The 14,768-nt window shown below is 49.1% G+C and overlaps 1 protein-coding gene across 1 annotated transcript in view; it reads left to right on the top strand.

Moving 5' to 3' along the window:
* The first annotated feature begins 609 nt into the window (after nt 1–609).
* SLC6A5 (solute carrier family 6 member 5) overlaps nt 610–14,768 on the top strand; it is a 289,164-nt gene continuing 275,005 nt past the window's right edge. Inside the window, exon 1 of the mRNA XM_078684550.1 lies at nt 610–1,041. Coding sequence (XP_078540676.1) covers nt 610–1,041 — 432 coding nt within the window. The remainder of the gene's footprint in view (nt 1,042–14,768) is intronic.

Raw genomic sequence — 14,768 nt, 5'->3', positions numbered from 1 at the left:
GCAACTTTGCATCGGTTTAAAATGGACACTTTTTTTCTTAAAACATGAAGATTATGCAGCGGCTGGTGATGCATTCTATTGCCAATGCAGCGAACGGAATCTGATCATTCCAGTGGCCCCGCTTATTTATATGTGTGCGTCTCTCCAGATCCCGTATCCCTATTTCTTAATCTCTTGATATCCGTCCATAAACTACTTACCCTCCTGTGTTGTCGCTCCAGCCTGTTCCATTTTACAGGTTGTTTTTACATATTATGTCTATTTCTAAAGCGCCTTGTTCTGAATGATAGGGCTTCTTATGTATAATTTCTTTTTCTAAAGCGCCTTGTTCTGAAAGATTGTGCTTGTTACATATTTCTTTTTCTAAAGCGCCTTGTTCTGAAAGATTGTGCTTGTTACATATTTCTTTTTCTAAAGCGCCTAGTTCTGAAATATAGCGCTTGTGCTGAACATGCGGCGTGCCCATGCTGGTGAACTGCTGTGTGTGTCGGTTGTGTGTACCAGGCACCTCCGGTCTTTCTAAAGCTCTCCCACGTGTCAGCTCTTCTCACCCCTCAACGGGCCACGCGCCCTCCTTTCTCTCTCTTCTTGCAGGACTACCAGCGAGACATGCCCAAGCAGACGCTCAACAGCCCCGAGGCCGTGGCCCCAGGGCAGATTGGGGGTGCGGCGGTCCCCAGGAGCAGCCCGGACCATGAGCGGCACCAGGCCCCGCTGCCCCCCGCAGCCCCCGTGCCCAGACCGGCTGCCAACGAGAGCAAGGCCTGCCCGGGGGAGGAGGCGAAGAAGACCCCGACCCCCCGCAAGGACTCCATGGAGATCTACCCGCTGAAGAGCGCGCCCCCTACCGAGAGCAACGGGCAGAGCAACGCGCTGCACTGCCGGATCATGCCCCTGCAGGGCGCCGACAGCGAGGCCAGCCTGGGCACCGGGCTGCTGGAGCACAACGACGCCCGGGGCGGCTGGGTCACGCTGAGCCAGAGCACCGTGGTGCTGGGCACGGACGGTGCCACCTCCGTGCTGCCCGGCGACGTCAACGGGGTGAGTGCTGCCCAAGGGGTGTGTGTGCGCACGTGTGGTAGTGGATGCACGTGAGTGTGTGGCGTGGTGAGCGGAAGGCTCTACTGCCCTAGTGCACACACACGCGAGTGGGTTCAATGACTGCCACTTATTTGAAGTGGACTGCGTTTGTTACACACTTTGAATAACTGAGCTTAGCATTCACTCAAAGTATCCAAGTGAGGGCGTGTGGAAACTGACTGCAAGTTATCTTGGTTAGCCAAATCGGAACTGCGCCTTTCACTGGGAAAAAACATTTCCAGTGTTTAGTATTTTTAATAAGGTGTTGATTGATTTTGGCTGTAAAAAGAGAGGAATGATGAAAAACGTAATTACCTCTTGTTAAAGAACAGCGCATCCTGTCTCCCCCAAGAGACCCTCACCTAGGCTGCCAATGAGGTGTTTGTGAGCGCTCCCACCAGCTTCCTGGTCACTTTTACAAGTTCTTTGAGGACAGGCATCCGGACACAGAGCAATCGCACTCACATATACCAGATTATTCGAGGAAAAGATACGGACTCGTATTATCTGCTTCGCACCAGGCACATGGCTGGGCCTGCTGGCAATAAGGAAGGCTGGGCAACATTAATGTCACGCTAGTACAATCTTGCATAATTTTCATGTGTTGAGCTTTGTGCTTTCCGTTTTATTTCTCCTGTGAGAGACCAGGGTGAGTGGAATATGCATTTCTAGCGCTCTAAGGCGGGTGTGCTCAGGCAAGTACCCCACCAGAGTCCCGTGTGACCTTGGTATGCACGGTGTGCCCTTGTGCACAGTTTCCAGGGAAATGGCCAGAACACTGTATTTCGCGCATTACATGTTAACTTTCTCCCAAAATGGCAAGTGTAACCACGCCGAGGTACAGGGCCATACCGGGGCATCTGTGCTGATGAGAAAGATCGCCGGGCCTTGGACAGGCCAGTCCGAGGCGGCTGACTTCAGGCCGATCATTGCTGAAGCGCACTAATTAGTTCAGCGTTAACATTTTCTATACTTTCATAATTTCCCTTGGAATACATGAAATCACCCGTGCAATGGACTCAGGGTGAGCATGGGAGCAGAAGGGGCTGTGTGCCAAGTTGACGTCCTCACAGTGTGATCTTGATCAAACCAGTTTGTCTCTCTAGGCCTCACATGGTGGGTATGTGTGATATGTAAAGACAACTTATGCTGTGTGATGTCTAGCACTGTCGTCATTGTGGCCCGGACTGCGCGTGCGTTGTCAGATTCTAATGTGTGTGATGTGAGATCATGCTACTGGGGTTTACCGAGTTTCAGGGTCATCGCCACATCCCGCCAATTTAACACAGGTACATTTCATGTAGGCCAGGCCTGCCAACAATTATTGGGAAAATGTACAATCAATTCTGAAACATGCGGAATTCTCTTCTTCAGCACCAAATTCCCCATTGTGTGCCCTTTTTTCTAAGCCATAACTTGACATAGGAGGCACTGAAGTAGGCATTTAGCAGGCACAGTAAATAAGCCACTACAGCCTATCCTACTTGTAACGGGGCCTGGGTGTTTCTGCCACGCCCCCATCACTGCCAGGTTTGTGGACTCTAGCCTCTGCCGAGCACGAGGGCTCCGTTAGCAGAGTGGCCGGTGCTCCTGATACCCTGAGATCACGGGGGTCATGGGTGGGCGCTTTAACAAGTCCAATAAAAACATAAATACACTCCTAAAGGGCCAGAGGCCTCTATGGGACATAGAAAGCTTGTCTCACAGTCACATGCTGTTTGAGTAAGTCCAATCAAATTCATTATAATCTTGAAGGTGTGCACGACGAATCTTTTTGGTATCTTAATGCCGTTCGTGTATTTTTATACTTGGCTCCTGGTGCCCAGGTTTTGCAGCTTGAGTACACTGTAAAAAAAGCAGAGCAGTGTGCCCCCTGTAAAATACAGGGCAGTTTGTACCCTGTAAAAACAGGGCAACTTGTCCCTTGTAAAAAAAGAGGGCAGCTTGTACCCTGTATAAAACTGGACAGCTTGTACCCTGTATAGAAACAGAGCAGGTTGTGCCCTTTAAAAACAGGGCCGTTTGTGCCCTTTAAAAACAGAGCAGCTTGTCTCCTGTAAAAAATATGACAGCGTGTACCCTATATGAAAACAAGACAGCTTGTAACCTGTATACAAACAAAGCAACCTGTGCCCCTTAAAAAACAGAGCAGCTTGTACCCTGTGTAAAAACAGAGCAGAGTGTGCCCTTTAAAAACATGGCCGTTTGTGCCCTTTAAAAACAGAGCAGCTTGTCTCCTGTAAAAAATATGACAGCGTGTACCCTATATGAAAACAAGACAGCTTGTAACCTGTATACAAACAAAGCAACCGGTGCCCCTTAAAAAACAGAGCAGCTTGTACCCTGTATAAAAACAGAGCAGCGTGTGCCCTTTAAAATCATGGCAGTTTGTGCCCTTTAAAAACAGATCAGCTTGTGCCCTATAAAAACAGAGCCATTTGTACCCTGTAAAAAACAGAGCAGCTTGTGCCCTTTAAAAACAGGGCAGTTAGTCCACTGTGAAAAACAGGGCAGCTTGTACCCTGCGTCAAAACAGAGCAGCTTGTGCCCGGTAAACAAACAGAGCAGCTTGCATCCGGTATAAAAAAAAGAGCAGTTTGTGCCCTTTAAAAACAGAGCAGCTTCTACCCTGTATAAAAACAGAGCAGCCTATGCCCTCTAAAAACAGGGCAGTTGGTGCCCTTTAAAAACAGAGCAGTTGTACCCTGTAAAACTCAGGACAGCTTGTATCCTGTATAAAAACAGAGCTGGTTGTGGCTTTTAAAAACAGGCCAGTTTGTGCCCGGTACAAAACAGGGCAGCTTGTACCCTGTAAAAACAGAGCATCTTTTACCCTGTACAGGGCAGCTTGTACCCTGTAGTGAAGGAGGACAGCTTGTATCCTGTATAAAAACAGAGCTGATTGTGCCCTTCAATAACTGGCCAGTTTATGCCCTGTACAAAATAGGGCAGCTTGTTGGGTGAGCTTTGGCATTGGTACTGTTTTAGGCGGCGAGATGGCTCAGTGGGTTAATATATAATTTGCAAAAGTCGCAATGTATTGGTAAAGAGGTGAGACTCCATGTAAAATCATGTTGGCATCGGTTTCAAGGCCGAAATAAAATCGCATTGAGGCAAGAAATACGAAGCAAAGCGCACAGTCGGCATTTGAGTACAATTATTACGTCATTGCCACGTGTTCATCAGTGTTAATGCCACGTGAATGCACACACGTGAGTCATTCCAGTGTGCGCTCTCCTTTTCAATACACGTGCAGTCACGTGAGTAAATAATGTATTTTTCTTTTTTTAACTATCACCTGGGAATAAAAAAAATAAGGTCAAAGGATTTGGCGATCCACTCTCCCATCCCCAGGATCTTTAAACTGAATGTCACTCTGAGGACGGACCCCGGGGGCAGCCACTTGCAGTGATCAGACGTGCGGCACGGTTGGCGGCCTCGCACTGTCTGGAAACACGCAAGTGCCTTGATCTCACCAGGCGCATCAAGGCACCTCAGCGTTATAGTGAGCACAGGGGAAGGCGTGAGGCTACGGAGCAGGCCGACGCCCCTCACTGCGGCAGCCTGGCAGACTCGACCGCCTGCACCACGTTTCCGCTCTGAGGTCAGGCGCCTCGAGGAGGCCTCAGCGGCGGCGGGCGCCTTGAGGTGATGAGACACGTTTCAGTAATAAAGGAAATGACCACGCCCAACTGTGCACGAGGATCCGCGGGCCTATACTCTGAATTCCTGCACGTGGCCAACCACTCATTAGAAGGCCTAGGGAAGGTTACTCACCTGCACCCCTACAGCTCTGTTTTCTTGTTCAGTTAAACCAGACAGCGCCTGGAGGTCGTTCACTTTTCATATTGAGTGAGTGATACTCACGCATTGCCTCTCGCTCCTCCAAGTAGTAACAACGTCCTCACTTCCTTGTCACTCACGCGTGGCGTTGGGTGTCTCACCATCTCTGTGTTTACTTCCACTGTCATCGCATCTACGTACTCAGTCCCTCGGTTTGTTGCTCACTCCCGCGCCCCTAGGTACTCACTCACTTCCTTGCTCGGCCCATGCTCACTCGCTCTCGCTCACTTGCTGACACGCTCGCTAACCTCGTGTACTAAATCACTGATTGGCTCACTCACGTCATACACTCACTCCTTCACTCGCTTATCTAGTGGCTTCCCTAGCTGACTCGACTGGCCCTCAATCACTCTCAGTGGGTAGCTCATTTGGTCACCCGGCTCACGGACCGGAAACCAATCATCGGACGATTTTACAAGGAGTGCCTCTGCAGGTCGGTTCGGGTGTCTGTGAGCTACATTTGACGCGAAGGAGGCGCCGTCTCACCTCCCCCAGGGCCCCGACAGTGTCTGAGATAATTAGTGCCCGCAGCACTATGACCCAAATTACTGGTCCGGCACCGCGCTTACCAATCAGCCCCTGGCACCATCTTACCCAATTCGGTGCCCTGGCACCGCCCTACACTACTTGGTGCGCAATGCACTGGCACTGCCCCGCCTCACTGGGTGCCCAACCACTGGCTCAGCCCACCCATACCTGTCACCACAATCGGTGCCCTGGCACCGTGTCATCCAACTGTGTCCGGTCCCGTTCAACCCAGCTCTATGCCAACTCAGTGCCCCGAGAGTCAGCGCCCTCCTACAGTTGAACAGTATGCAGTGCCACACTACCCCAGTCCACTCACTGCCCTGGCTCCGTCCCAATCCCCGAGTGGCCGGACTTCGCTCTACCACAGTCAGTGCCCTGGACCGATTCAGCCCACTGAAAGCTCCGGGCCAGCCCGCTCGGTACCCTGGAAGGGTTTAGGCACCTGCGTGCCCTGGCGCTGCAGCGCCCCCTGTGAGTGGGTTCCCATCAGGGCGGAGTCACCTTGGACTCTGCGCCACAATTCTCAGGTGTTCCGGGGACGGGTCCTGAGGCCAGCGGGTCAGCCCCAGACCCGTTCAGGCCGAATCTGTGCTGTCCCCTCAAGGAGGGCATGGGGCGAACAACGCGTATTTCGGAGCGGGTCGTTTTCTGTCTTTGGACCTGCTCGGGCCTCTCGGGACGCGCCCACTCCGCAGTATGGGCAGGGGCGGGCCGGGGCCATCACCACCACCCATCAAACAGAGGGAGGCGCCCTGGGGGCCGGGACTCGCGGTGACGTCACACTGACCACTCGAGTACGTCTAATGGCCTTGACACTGTGCTCCCAGAGGTGGTACCACTCCCCCTGCATCCATTCGCGGGACCCCGGTCCCAGGCAGTAGTAACACGTTAGAGCCGAGTAGCTCACTGGGTTCATGCAAGTGCCACAGATACCGTTTTTTGTTTCACCCTGCGGGCCCCGAAGCCCCAGTATAGGCACTAGCGCAGCAAATCAATGCATAATCCGCTTATAAAGGGGTGGTCTTTTACAATGATGCGTAAAAACCGTAAGACATTTTCTCTTCACATTCCGCCATCCCTCTAACCGCTCGTGACTGCATAAAGATAAACAAATAATCATCGGGGGCCGTGCCCGAATCTTTTGTAGTTATGATTCAAATGCGCAATCTTTGAAGCCACATGAACCTGTTATTTGTAATATATGCTTCATTTGAGGTTGAGAAGGGCAGTGCTCGTTCGCTGTCTGTCTCATATGAGACACCGGGCGCGTGCTCACATTTACATCCCGTTGTGCTGCTTCAAACAAGCACGCGTACAAACTGCGCGCACGTGAGCAGCGAACACTGCACACAGAGCGGCTCATTTGATAACTATCGCCTCGCACTTTACACATTTTGCGGTAGTTCGTCATAAAACTGTTAAAAATGTGTTTATTGATGTCTAAAAACTGCCACGCTTGTTTTCGTAGCGCCGTGTGATGTGTACTGCGTTCTAGCAGCTAGCTGCTAAACGCTCACATGAGGTAAACTCGCGCATAAACGAACCAGCTGATTCAGCGGCGATGGCGAAGCGCTCATGAGTTGCGTCAGAGGGGCGGGGCCTTGCTGCACTGATTTGCGCGCTGCCCATTTCTGTTTTAACTATCGATCTGGAAAGTATGTATCCTCACCTGCTGTTCGCCGCAACTCCGATCCAGTGAAAAAAGTCCGCCGGCTTGAAGATCAAGGGAATGGGGAAAAATACAGAACAATTGCTGTCAGTCAGATCATGCATGGGCAAGTCGGCGCAAACTAGCGCCTCGTATCCCGCCTTTTGGCGCTTCCAGCAAACGAATCTGGGAAAACAGGGACCACAAATTACAAGAAGCGGCAAATCCCAGCGACTACCAAATAGGGCCGGAGAAGTAGAACTCTCCAGAACGGAAACTTGTGACACTCCTCGAACCCACAGAGGGACCCCAAACATAACCAGAGCCCGCTGCCTGGCTATAAATAAACGAGAGGGACAAGGGCCGAAACAAGCACGCCGCCTCTTAAGCTACTTTGAATATATCGTTGTATGTGCCGGAAATAAGTTCTCAGCTGTTTGGGGCAGACAAAGCGCTTCGCGCGAGTAAATGACAGTTTTCTGAGTGCACAGTCCAAAAATGTGACTGTTGGTAATAGCCGCGAAGACACGAGCAGGACGCTAGCATAAGGCAGGCATACAATTGTGGAGAGATACCTTGGATTTATATAGCGCCTGATGCCACCTTGTCAAGAAGACTTTCTCCAGGTGTAATCAACACGTAATAATGAACCGATTCTAGTTCTATTGTAGGCGCTTTGACCCACTGAGGCATGCCACAATATTGTAGGTAATGTAGTCAACTGTGTCATAGCCACTATGACCACAATTGGTTATTTCAGTTCAGTTCATATAAACTTTATTTCGGTCAGAATTACCTAAAAAGTACAATGCACAGTAATCACACATGTTTAAAATACATCAAAAATTCACTAACGATCACGAATCACATTAATAGTTAAACACACATTATTCATTCAAAACATCGAAGTTGGAGGTGTGTTGCATCTAGACGAAGGACACAAAGTTGATTCCGGAAAGTGCGTAGTACATTAATAAATATATAAATTGTCTAAAACAAACATAATAAAAAGAAAGGAGTACAATGAACCTCCAATTAAAAAAAAATAATTTGCAAAAAAGGGCTACAAGTAATCAAAGCATCTTGCTATAATAGCACTATTAGTTCATTATGGCGGTATCAATACAGCATTTTCAAGATTTCAGGAAAACCCTCCTGGTGCACCACATGGAGAACAGAAAGCCTGCAACTGAATAAACTATTGGGATACTCGCGTCGGATTTCAGTATCCTAAATACTTCAAGGCAGCGCCTATCACCAAGATTTCTGCAGATCTGAACCAACCAGCGTTTCCTTGCCTTCTGATAGCCTGGACACTGTATGAAAACATGGAGCTCAGATTCCTCGGGGTGGGCACACACCGGGCACTCAAGCATTTGCTGATCTCTCCACTTAGATGTAAAACAGCGAAGAGGTAGCACCCCATATCTCTACTGGACAGTAGCGGTCGTCAGTAGGTGTTTCTGAAGGGCGGTGACGTGGGCAGGGGGAGGGGCAGGGTGGGGGGTAGTAATGTATGGATTTCGGAGTTTTACAGGTAAGTAAACATTTAAATAAATAAAACAAATTTTGTTGCGTGCACTGCATCACCAAATGCGATGCTGTGCGAGCAACGAAATTCGTTTTATTTATTTAAATGTTTACTTACCTGCAAAGCTCCGTAATCCATACATTACTACCCCCCACTCTGCCCCTCCCCCTGCCCACGTCACCGCCCTGCAGAAATACCCACTGCCGACCGCTACTGATACTAGAGGTAAAGCTTCCTAGCCGCCGGAGGATTGATTTGATCTATTACTGACTCAAAGTAAGGGATATCTTTTATATCCAAAAAAACTCTAGTAAGTTTCCCAATACTGGAGGAAATATGGAGCTGGGCCAATCTGTACTCTTTATAAAGTGCCTTCATTTTATTCTTAGATGTTAAAAAACATGCTAACTCTGGTTCTGACCATCAATCCCCAAGGCCCATGCCATTCAACAGGGCATTGATATGGTTAAACCAAGGGTACTTTACTACGGCCCTATCCCTCAAAACCTCTAACAATTCCACCCTGAAAGATATAAGTTCGGGGGTGGTCCACAGGCGGCGCCAATACATTATAGGTTTGAGACTCGCCAACCCGGAATCGTGGATTCCGGGTTGGTGGTAGCAGCCCGGCGCCATTTACTCAGAGACTCTGCATTTCGGCAGACCAACTACAATTGCTTTTATTAATTTTAACCTGCATTATTATTGTGCCATTTTGTGTTTTAACAGTTACTGTGTGGAAAGCGGTGATTGCAACTGCTATCTGCACGCGGAATAGCTGGCGAGTGTTTTTGTAATTGTTTGCGTGCAGGGCGGCTGATTAATAGCGCCACTCGCACTCTTACCTTAACAGCGGCCCCTCTGCCTTGTTCCATCGCGGCTTCTGCCGATTGTGTGGAGGGCGGCTCACCTACCGCGGCTCCTAGTGCCGGTCTGGTGGTGGGAACGGGCGCCATATTGGGAGGAGTCAGAGAGCGCAGGGACCTGTGGCAGCGGTCCAGTCGCTCGAGGCTCCCTCCCATAAAACGATAGGGAGTCCTCTCTCACTCGTGGATTCCGGGTTGGTGGTAGCAGCCCGGCGCCATTTACTGAGAGACTCTGCATTTCGGCAGACCGACTACAATTGCTTTTATTAATTAACCTGCATTATTATTGTGCCATTTTGTGTTTTAACAGTTACTGTGTGGAAAGCGGTGATTGCAACTGCTATCTGCACGCGGAATAGCTGGCGAGTGTTTTTGTAATTGTTTGCGTGCAGGGCGGCTGATTAATAGCGCCACTCGCACTCTTACCTTAACAGCGGCCCCTCTGCCTTGTTCCATCGCGGCTTCTGCCGATTGTGTGGAGGGCGGCTCACCTACCGCGGCTCCTAGTGCCGGTCTGGTGGTGGGAACGGGCGCCATATTGGGAGGAGTCAGAGAGCGCAGGGACCTGTGGCAGCGGTCCAGTCGCTCGAGGCTCCCTCACATAAAACGTAATGTGTTGGAGGGAGCGCAGCGGACGAGCGCAGCGGGCGCGACGGAGGCGCGCCGGAGTCGCGCTAGAGTCAAGCTCGTCTGCGCTCGTCTGCGCTCGTCTGCGCTCGTCTGCGCTCGTCTGCGCTCGTCTGCGCTCGTCTGCGCTCGTCCGCGAGCGTCCGGGGCGAGGGGCGAGGGACTATGCTCGTCCTTTAGTGTACACATCCGCTGACTTACTAGCGCTGCGACCTTCCATCATGATGTGTCCCCCCGTACCCCTCAACACGGTGAAACGGACATTTCGCCTAGGCATCACTAACTCTATCAATCTGGCTACGGACCCTGCCTCTAATTATGCGGTTTCGGAAAGTATGCCAGGTACCACGTGTAATTTTAAATGTATCTATTTAAATACTCGCTCTATGACCAAACATCAGACAGACATCTTTTTGTTACTATCTGATACTAAACCAGATTTACTCCTGCTAACCGAGACATGGCTTACACCGGATTCATTACCGGACATCTTAGCTGCCTTGCCTGCTGATTACTACATTATTTCTGTGTTACGACCAGCAGGTAAAATGGGGGGCGGGGTGGCCATCATCTCCAATAAGAAACATCAACTCAGACAACTCCCCTCCTTAGATATATCTAATGTGGAGAATATTGTTGCTAAATTGGATACTGTTAACGGGACACTTGTGGTGGTTTTATTATACCGCCCGCCCCAAACTATGGCTATGTTTCCTGCTATTTTTGCGGAACAACTGGCCATGCTAGCCACCAATAATTCCAAACTACTCCTGATTGGGGATTTAAACCTCTGGTTTGATAACATACTATTAGACCCCCAAGCAGCCGAGATGAGGAACCTTTTGAGTGACCTGAACCTAATACAATATATAGATACTCAAACCCATCAAAAGGGCCACAGTCTCGATCAACTTTGGTCACTGAATTTACCTATTGATTTTATCGATATTAAACCTTGTAGCTGGTCTGATCATTTTACTATTAGTTTCTCATTTTGTGTTGTGAAAGCTCTTCAATTTAAGCTGAAGACTACCAGTTTGACTCGGAAATGGTCTTCGCTGGACATGTCAGCTTTTTAAAATTTGTTAAAGTCTACTCTGCCAGAGCAGAGCTCAGATGTGGAGACAGCCGATTATAGGCTTCAAGAATGGCTAAACTCGGCCATTAACGTCTGTGTCCCCCTCACTCGTTTTGAGAACTCATGCGGCGTGGACGCACATAAGTGGTTCACGCCGGAGTTGAGGAAATTAAAACTTGAAGTGAGGCAGCAAGAGAGAACATGGCGTATCAATTACTGTCCTCAAGCAAGGATTGCATACTGTTTAATTCGCAAAGCCTACCAAAAGACGTTGCACACTCACAAAACTGCTTATTTCTCTTCTAAAATACTTAATGCGACCAATAAGTCGAAGGAAATTTTCAGGATTGTGACTGAGTTGTGCAATGATGAGAGAACCTCTCCCCCGGTCGTCCCCTCACAACTGCTCTGCAACTCGCTGAATGACTATTTTAATGATAAAATAGTGTTGATTAAGGATACCCTATCTAAGCTTCCAGTTTGCGTCCCGATAGATGATACCTTTTTAAATCCCCTTACTTTGCACTCCTTCCCTTTGATCACTGACCAAATCCTTCAAGATTTGCTTACTAGAGTTAAATCAGGATCTCCTCAGGATGTCTGCCCTCCCCAAGTAATGAGAGAATTTGGCCGGGCATTCCCAAATAGCCTGATCTCTCTGCTTAATAATTCCCTCATTTCAGGGAATGTTCCGAATAGTTTTAAACAGGCCTTATTGATCCCTTTAAAAAAGAAACCTGGCATCGATTCTTCAGACCTCTCAAATTACAGACCAATATCGCTACTGCCTTATTTATCCAAAATATTGGAGGCTCATGTAACCAATTGCCTATCTAGCTTTGTGGAAACCTCAGGCTATTTACAACCTAACCAGGCAGGTTTCCGGCCTGGTCATTCTACTGAGGCTGTGATATTGGCCGTCCAGAATACTTTAAGGTCTAACGCTGACAGGGACTTGCACCAGGCCTTGGTATTATTGGACCTGTCTGCCGCGTTCGACACGGTTGACTATACCATCTTGGTCAACCGTGTCGAACAGGCTGGTCTTCGAGATTCGGCCTTGGCTTGGCTCAAGTCCTTTATTTCAGAACGTACCCAGTCGGTCCGACTGGGTTCTTTCACAGCCCCTAAAAATATTTCTTTTTGCGGGGTTCCTCAAGGATCTTCCCTGTCCCCTTTACTATTTAATTTGTATATGCGGCCTCTTTTGTCTTCCCTACGAGAGTTTAAGGTTGATGTATATAATTATGCAGATGACCTGCAGTTGGTTTTTGTGCTGAATTCACACAATGCGGCCGAGGACTTTCGAGCAACTATGTCTTTTATTCAGAGGTGGATGTCTCTAAATCACCTTAAGTTAAATCCGGGAAAAACGGAGCTCATTCTACCTGGGAAGAGTGAGATTAGCTGGAGCCCTTGTTTCTGGCCGTCGGACATGGGCTCGCCCCCAAAAAAATCCCGTACAGTAAAAAGCCTGGGAGTGACTCTTAGTGAGGATCTTACCTTGGAAAGTCAAGTCGAAACAGTGGTCTCCTCGGGGTTTTTTCAACTGAGGAAGATTAAGAAAATAGCACATCTTCTTACAGGTTTGGCCTTAATTCAGACAGTCAGTGCTCTGGTCCTGTCTCACATCGATTTCTCAAATGGCCTCTATTTGGGGGCGCCTATTGGCCAACTTAAAAGACTGCAATACTTGCAAAATCAAGCTGCGAGACTTATTTGTAAAGTCCCGAAGTGGGAATCGATCAGACATGGACTAGAGACCTTGCACTGGCTGCCTGTGGAACAGAGAGCTACATTTAAGGTGGGCTGTATTGTGTTCAAGGCTTTGGAGGGTAAGGGCCCCATGTTCCTTAGACAACTGCTGCGCAAATATAAACCCTCACGCAGCTTGAGATCAATCCACAAAGACCTACTTGAGGTCCCTCGTTTCAAAAAGAAACGACAGGGAGGCAGCAGTTTTCAATTTTTAGCTGCTTCACTGTGGAATTCCCTCCCTTTAACTCTGCGACATAGTAGGGACCTCCTTGCCTTTAGGAAGGCATTTAAAACTTTTCTTTTTTCTCAGGCTTATTGTAAATAGTGATCATATGTCTTTTATGTACTGTTATGTTTGATTCTCTCACCAGCGCCAAGAAGCCCTTGGGCGTATGCGCGCTTAACAAATAATAAATAACATAACATAACATAACATAACATAACATCAGCAATTGATGAAATTCCCATATCTTAACCAGTGGCGGCTGGTGACATTTGAAAGTAGTGAGGCGTAAAAGTTCAGTATGTGTGTCACCAATTTTGTATTGTGTCCACTGTTTGTACTGACCACTCTTGTCCTGTGTACTGGTTGGAAATGCCTACAGTCAATAGCGGTAATTGCAAACACAACAGTGATGGACAGAATGTGGATCAATGTCACACATTCACCCCAGTCCAAAGATCTGGGCCCAAATCCATCGTTTTTCCACTCCACACCACCCTGGGTTAGACAATGGCGATATATGCAAATCAGCGCTGACCCTGTGCCCCATGGGAACAGTCCAGTCCGAACTACAAAAGCCATGTCCTTCCCGGAACGGAAACAAGCATCCGAGGACCGGCCCGGTTTCGAGGTAACACCTCTCATCAGCCCGGCTAGCTTGATTCCAGTGGTGTGGAGTGCCTGGGACTCACGTCTGAGCATCCCCAGTACACTTAGAGCGGTAATTGCAAACACAACAGTGATGGACAGAATGTGGATCAATGTCACACATTCACCCCAGTCCAAAGATCTGGGCCCAAATCCATCGTTTTACCACTCCACACCACCCTGGGTTAGACAATGGCGATATGCAAATCAGCGCTGACCCTGTGCCCCATGGGAACAGTCCAGTCCGAACTACAAAAGCCATGTCCTTCCCGGAACGGAAACAAGCATCCGAGGACCGGCCCGGTTTCGAGGTAACACCTCTCATCAGCCCAGCTAGCTTGATTCCAGTGGTGTGGAGTACCTGGGACTCACGTCTGAGCATCCCCAGTACACTTAGAGCGGTAATTGCAAACACAACAGTGATGGACAGAATGTGGATCAATGTCACACATTCACCCCAGTCCAAAGATCTGGGCCCAAATCCATCGTTTTTCCACTCCACACCACCCTGGGTTAGACAATGGCGATATGCAAATCAGCGCTGACCCTGTGCCCCATGGGAACAGTCCAGTCCGAACTACAAAAGCCACGTCCTTCCCGGAACGGAAACAAGCATCCGAGGACCGGCCCGGTTTCGAGGTAACACCTCTCATCAGCCCGGCTAGCTTGATTCCAGTGGTGTGGAGTGCCTGGGACTCACGTCTGAGCATCCCCAGTACACTTAGAGCGGTAATTGCAAACACAACAGTGATGGACAGAATGTGGATCAATGTCACACATTCACCCCAGTCCAAAGATCTGGGCCCAAATCCATCGTTTTTCCACTCCACACCACCCTGGGTTAGACAATGGCGATATGCAAATCAGCGCTGACCCTGTGCCCCATGGGAACAGTCCAGTCCGAACTACAAAAGCCATGTCCTTCCCGGAACGGAAAC

Source organism: Lissotriton helveticus, chromosome 3_2 (genome assembly GCF_964261635.1).
Source record: "Lissotriton helveticus chromosome 3_2, aLisHel1.1, whole genome shotgun sequence".
In the NCBI taxonomy this organism is placed as follows: domain Eukaryota; kingdom Metazoa; phylum Chordata; class Amphibia; order Caudata; family Salamandridae; genus Lissotriton; species Lissotriton helveticus.
The sequence above is the reverse complement of the archived record's forward strand: the minus strand, read 5'-3'. Positions and strand labels throughout refer to the sequence as shown.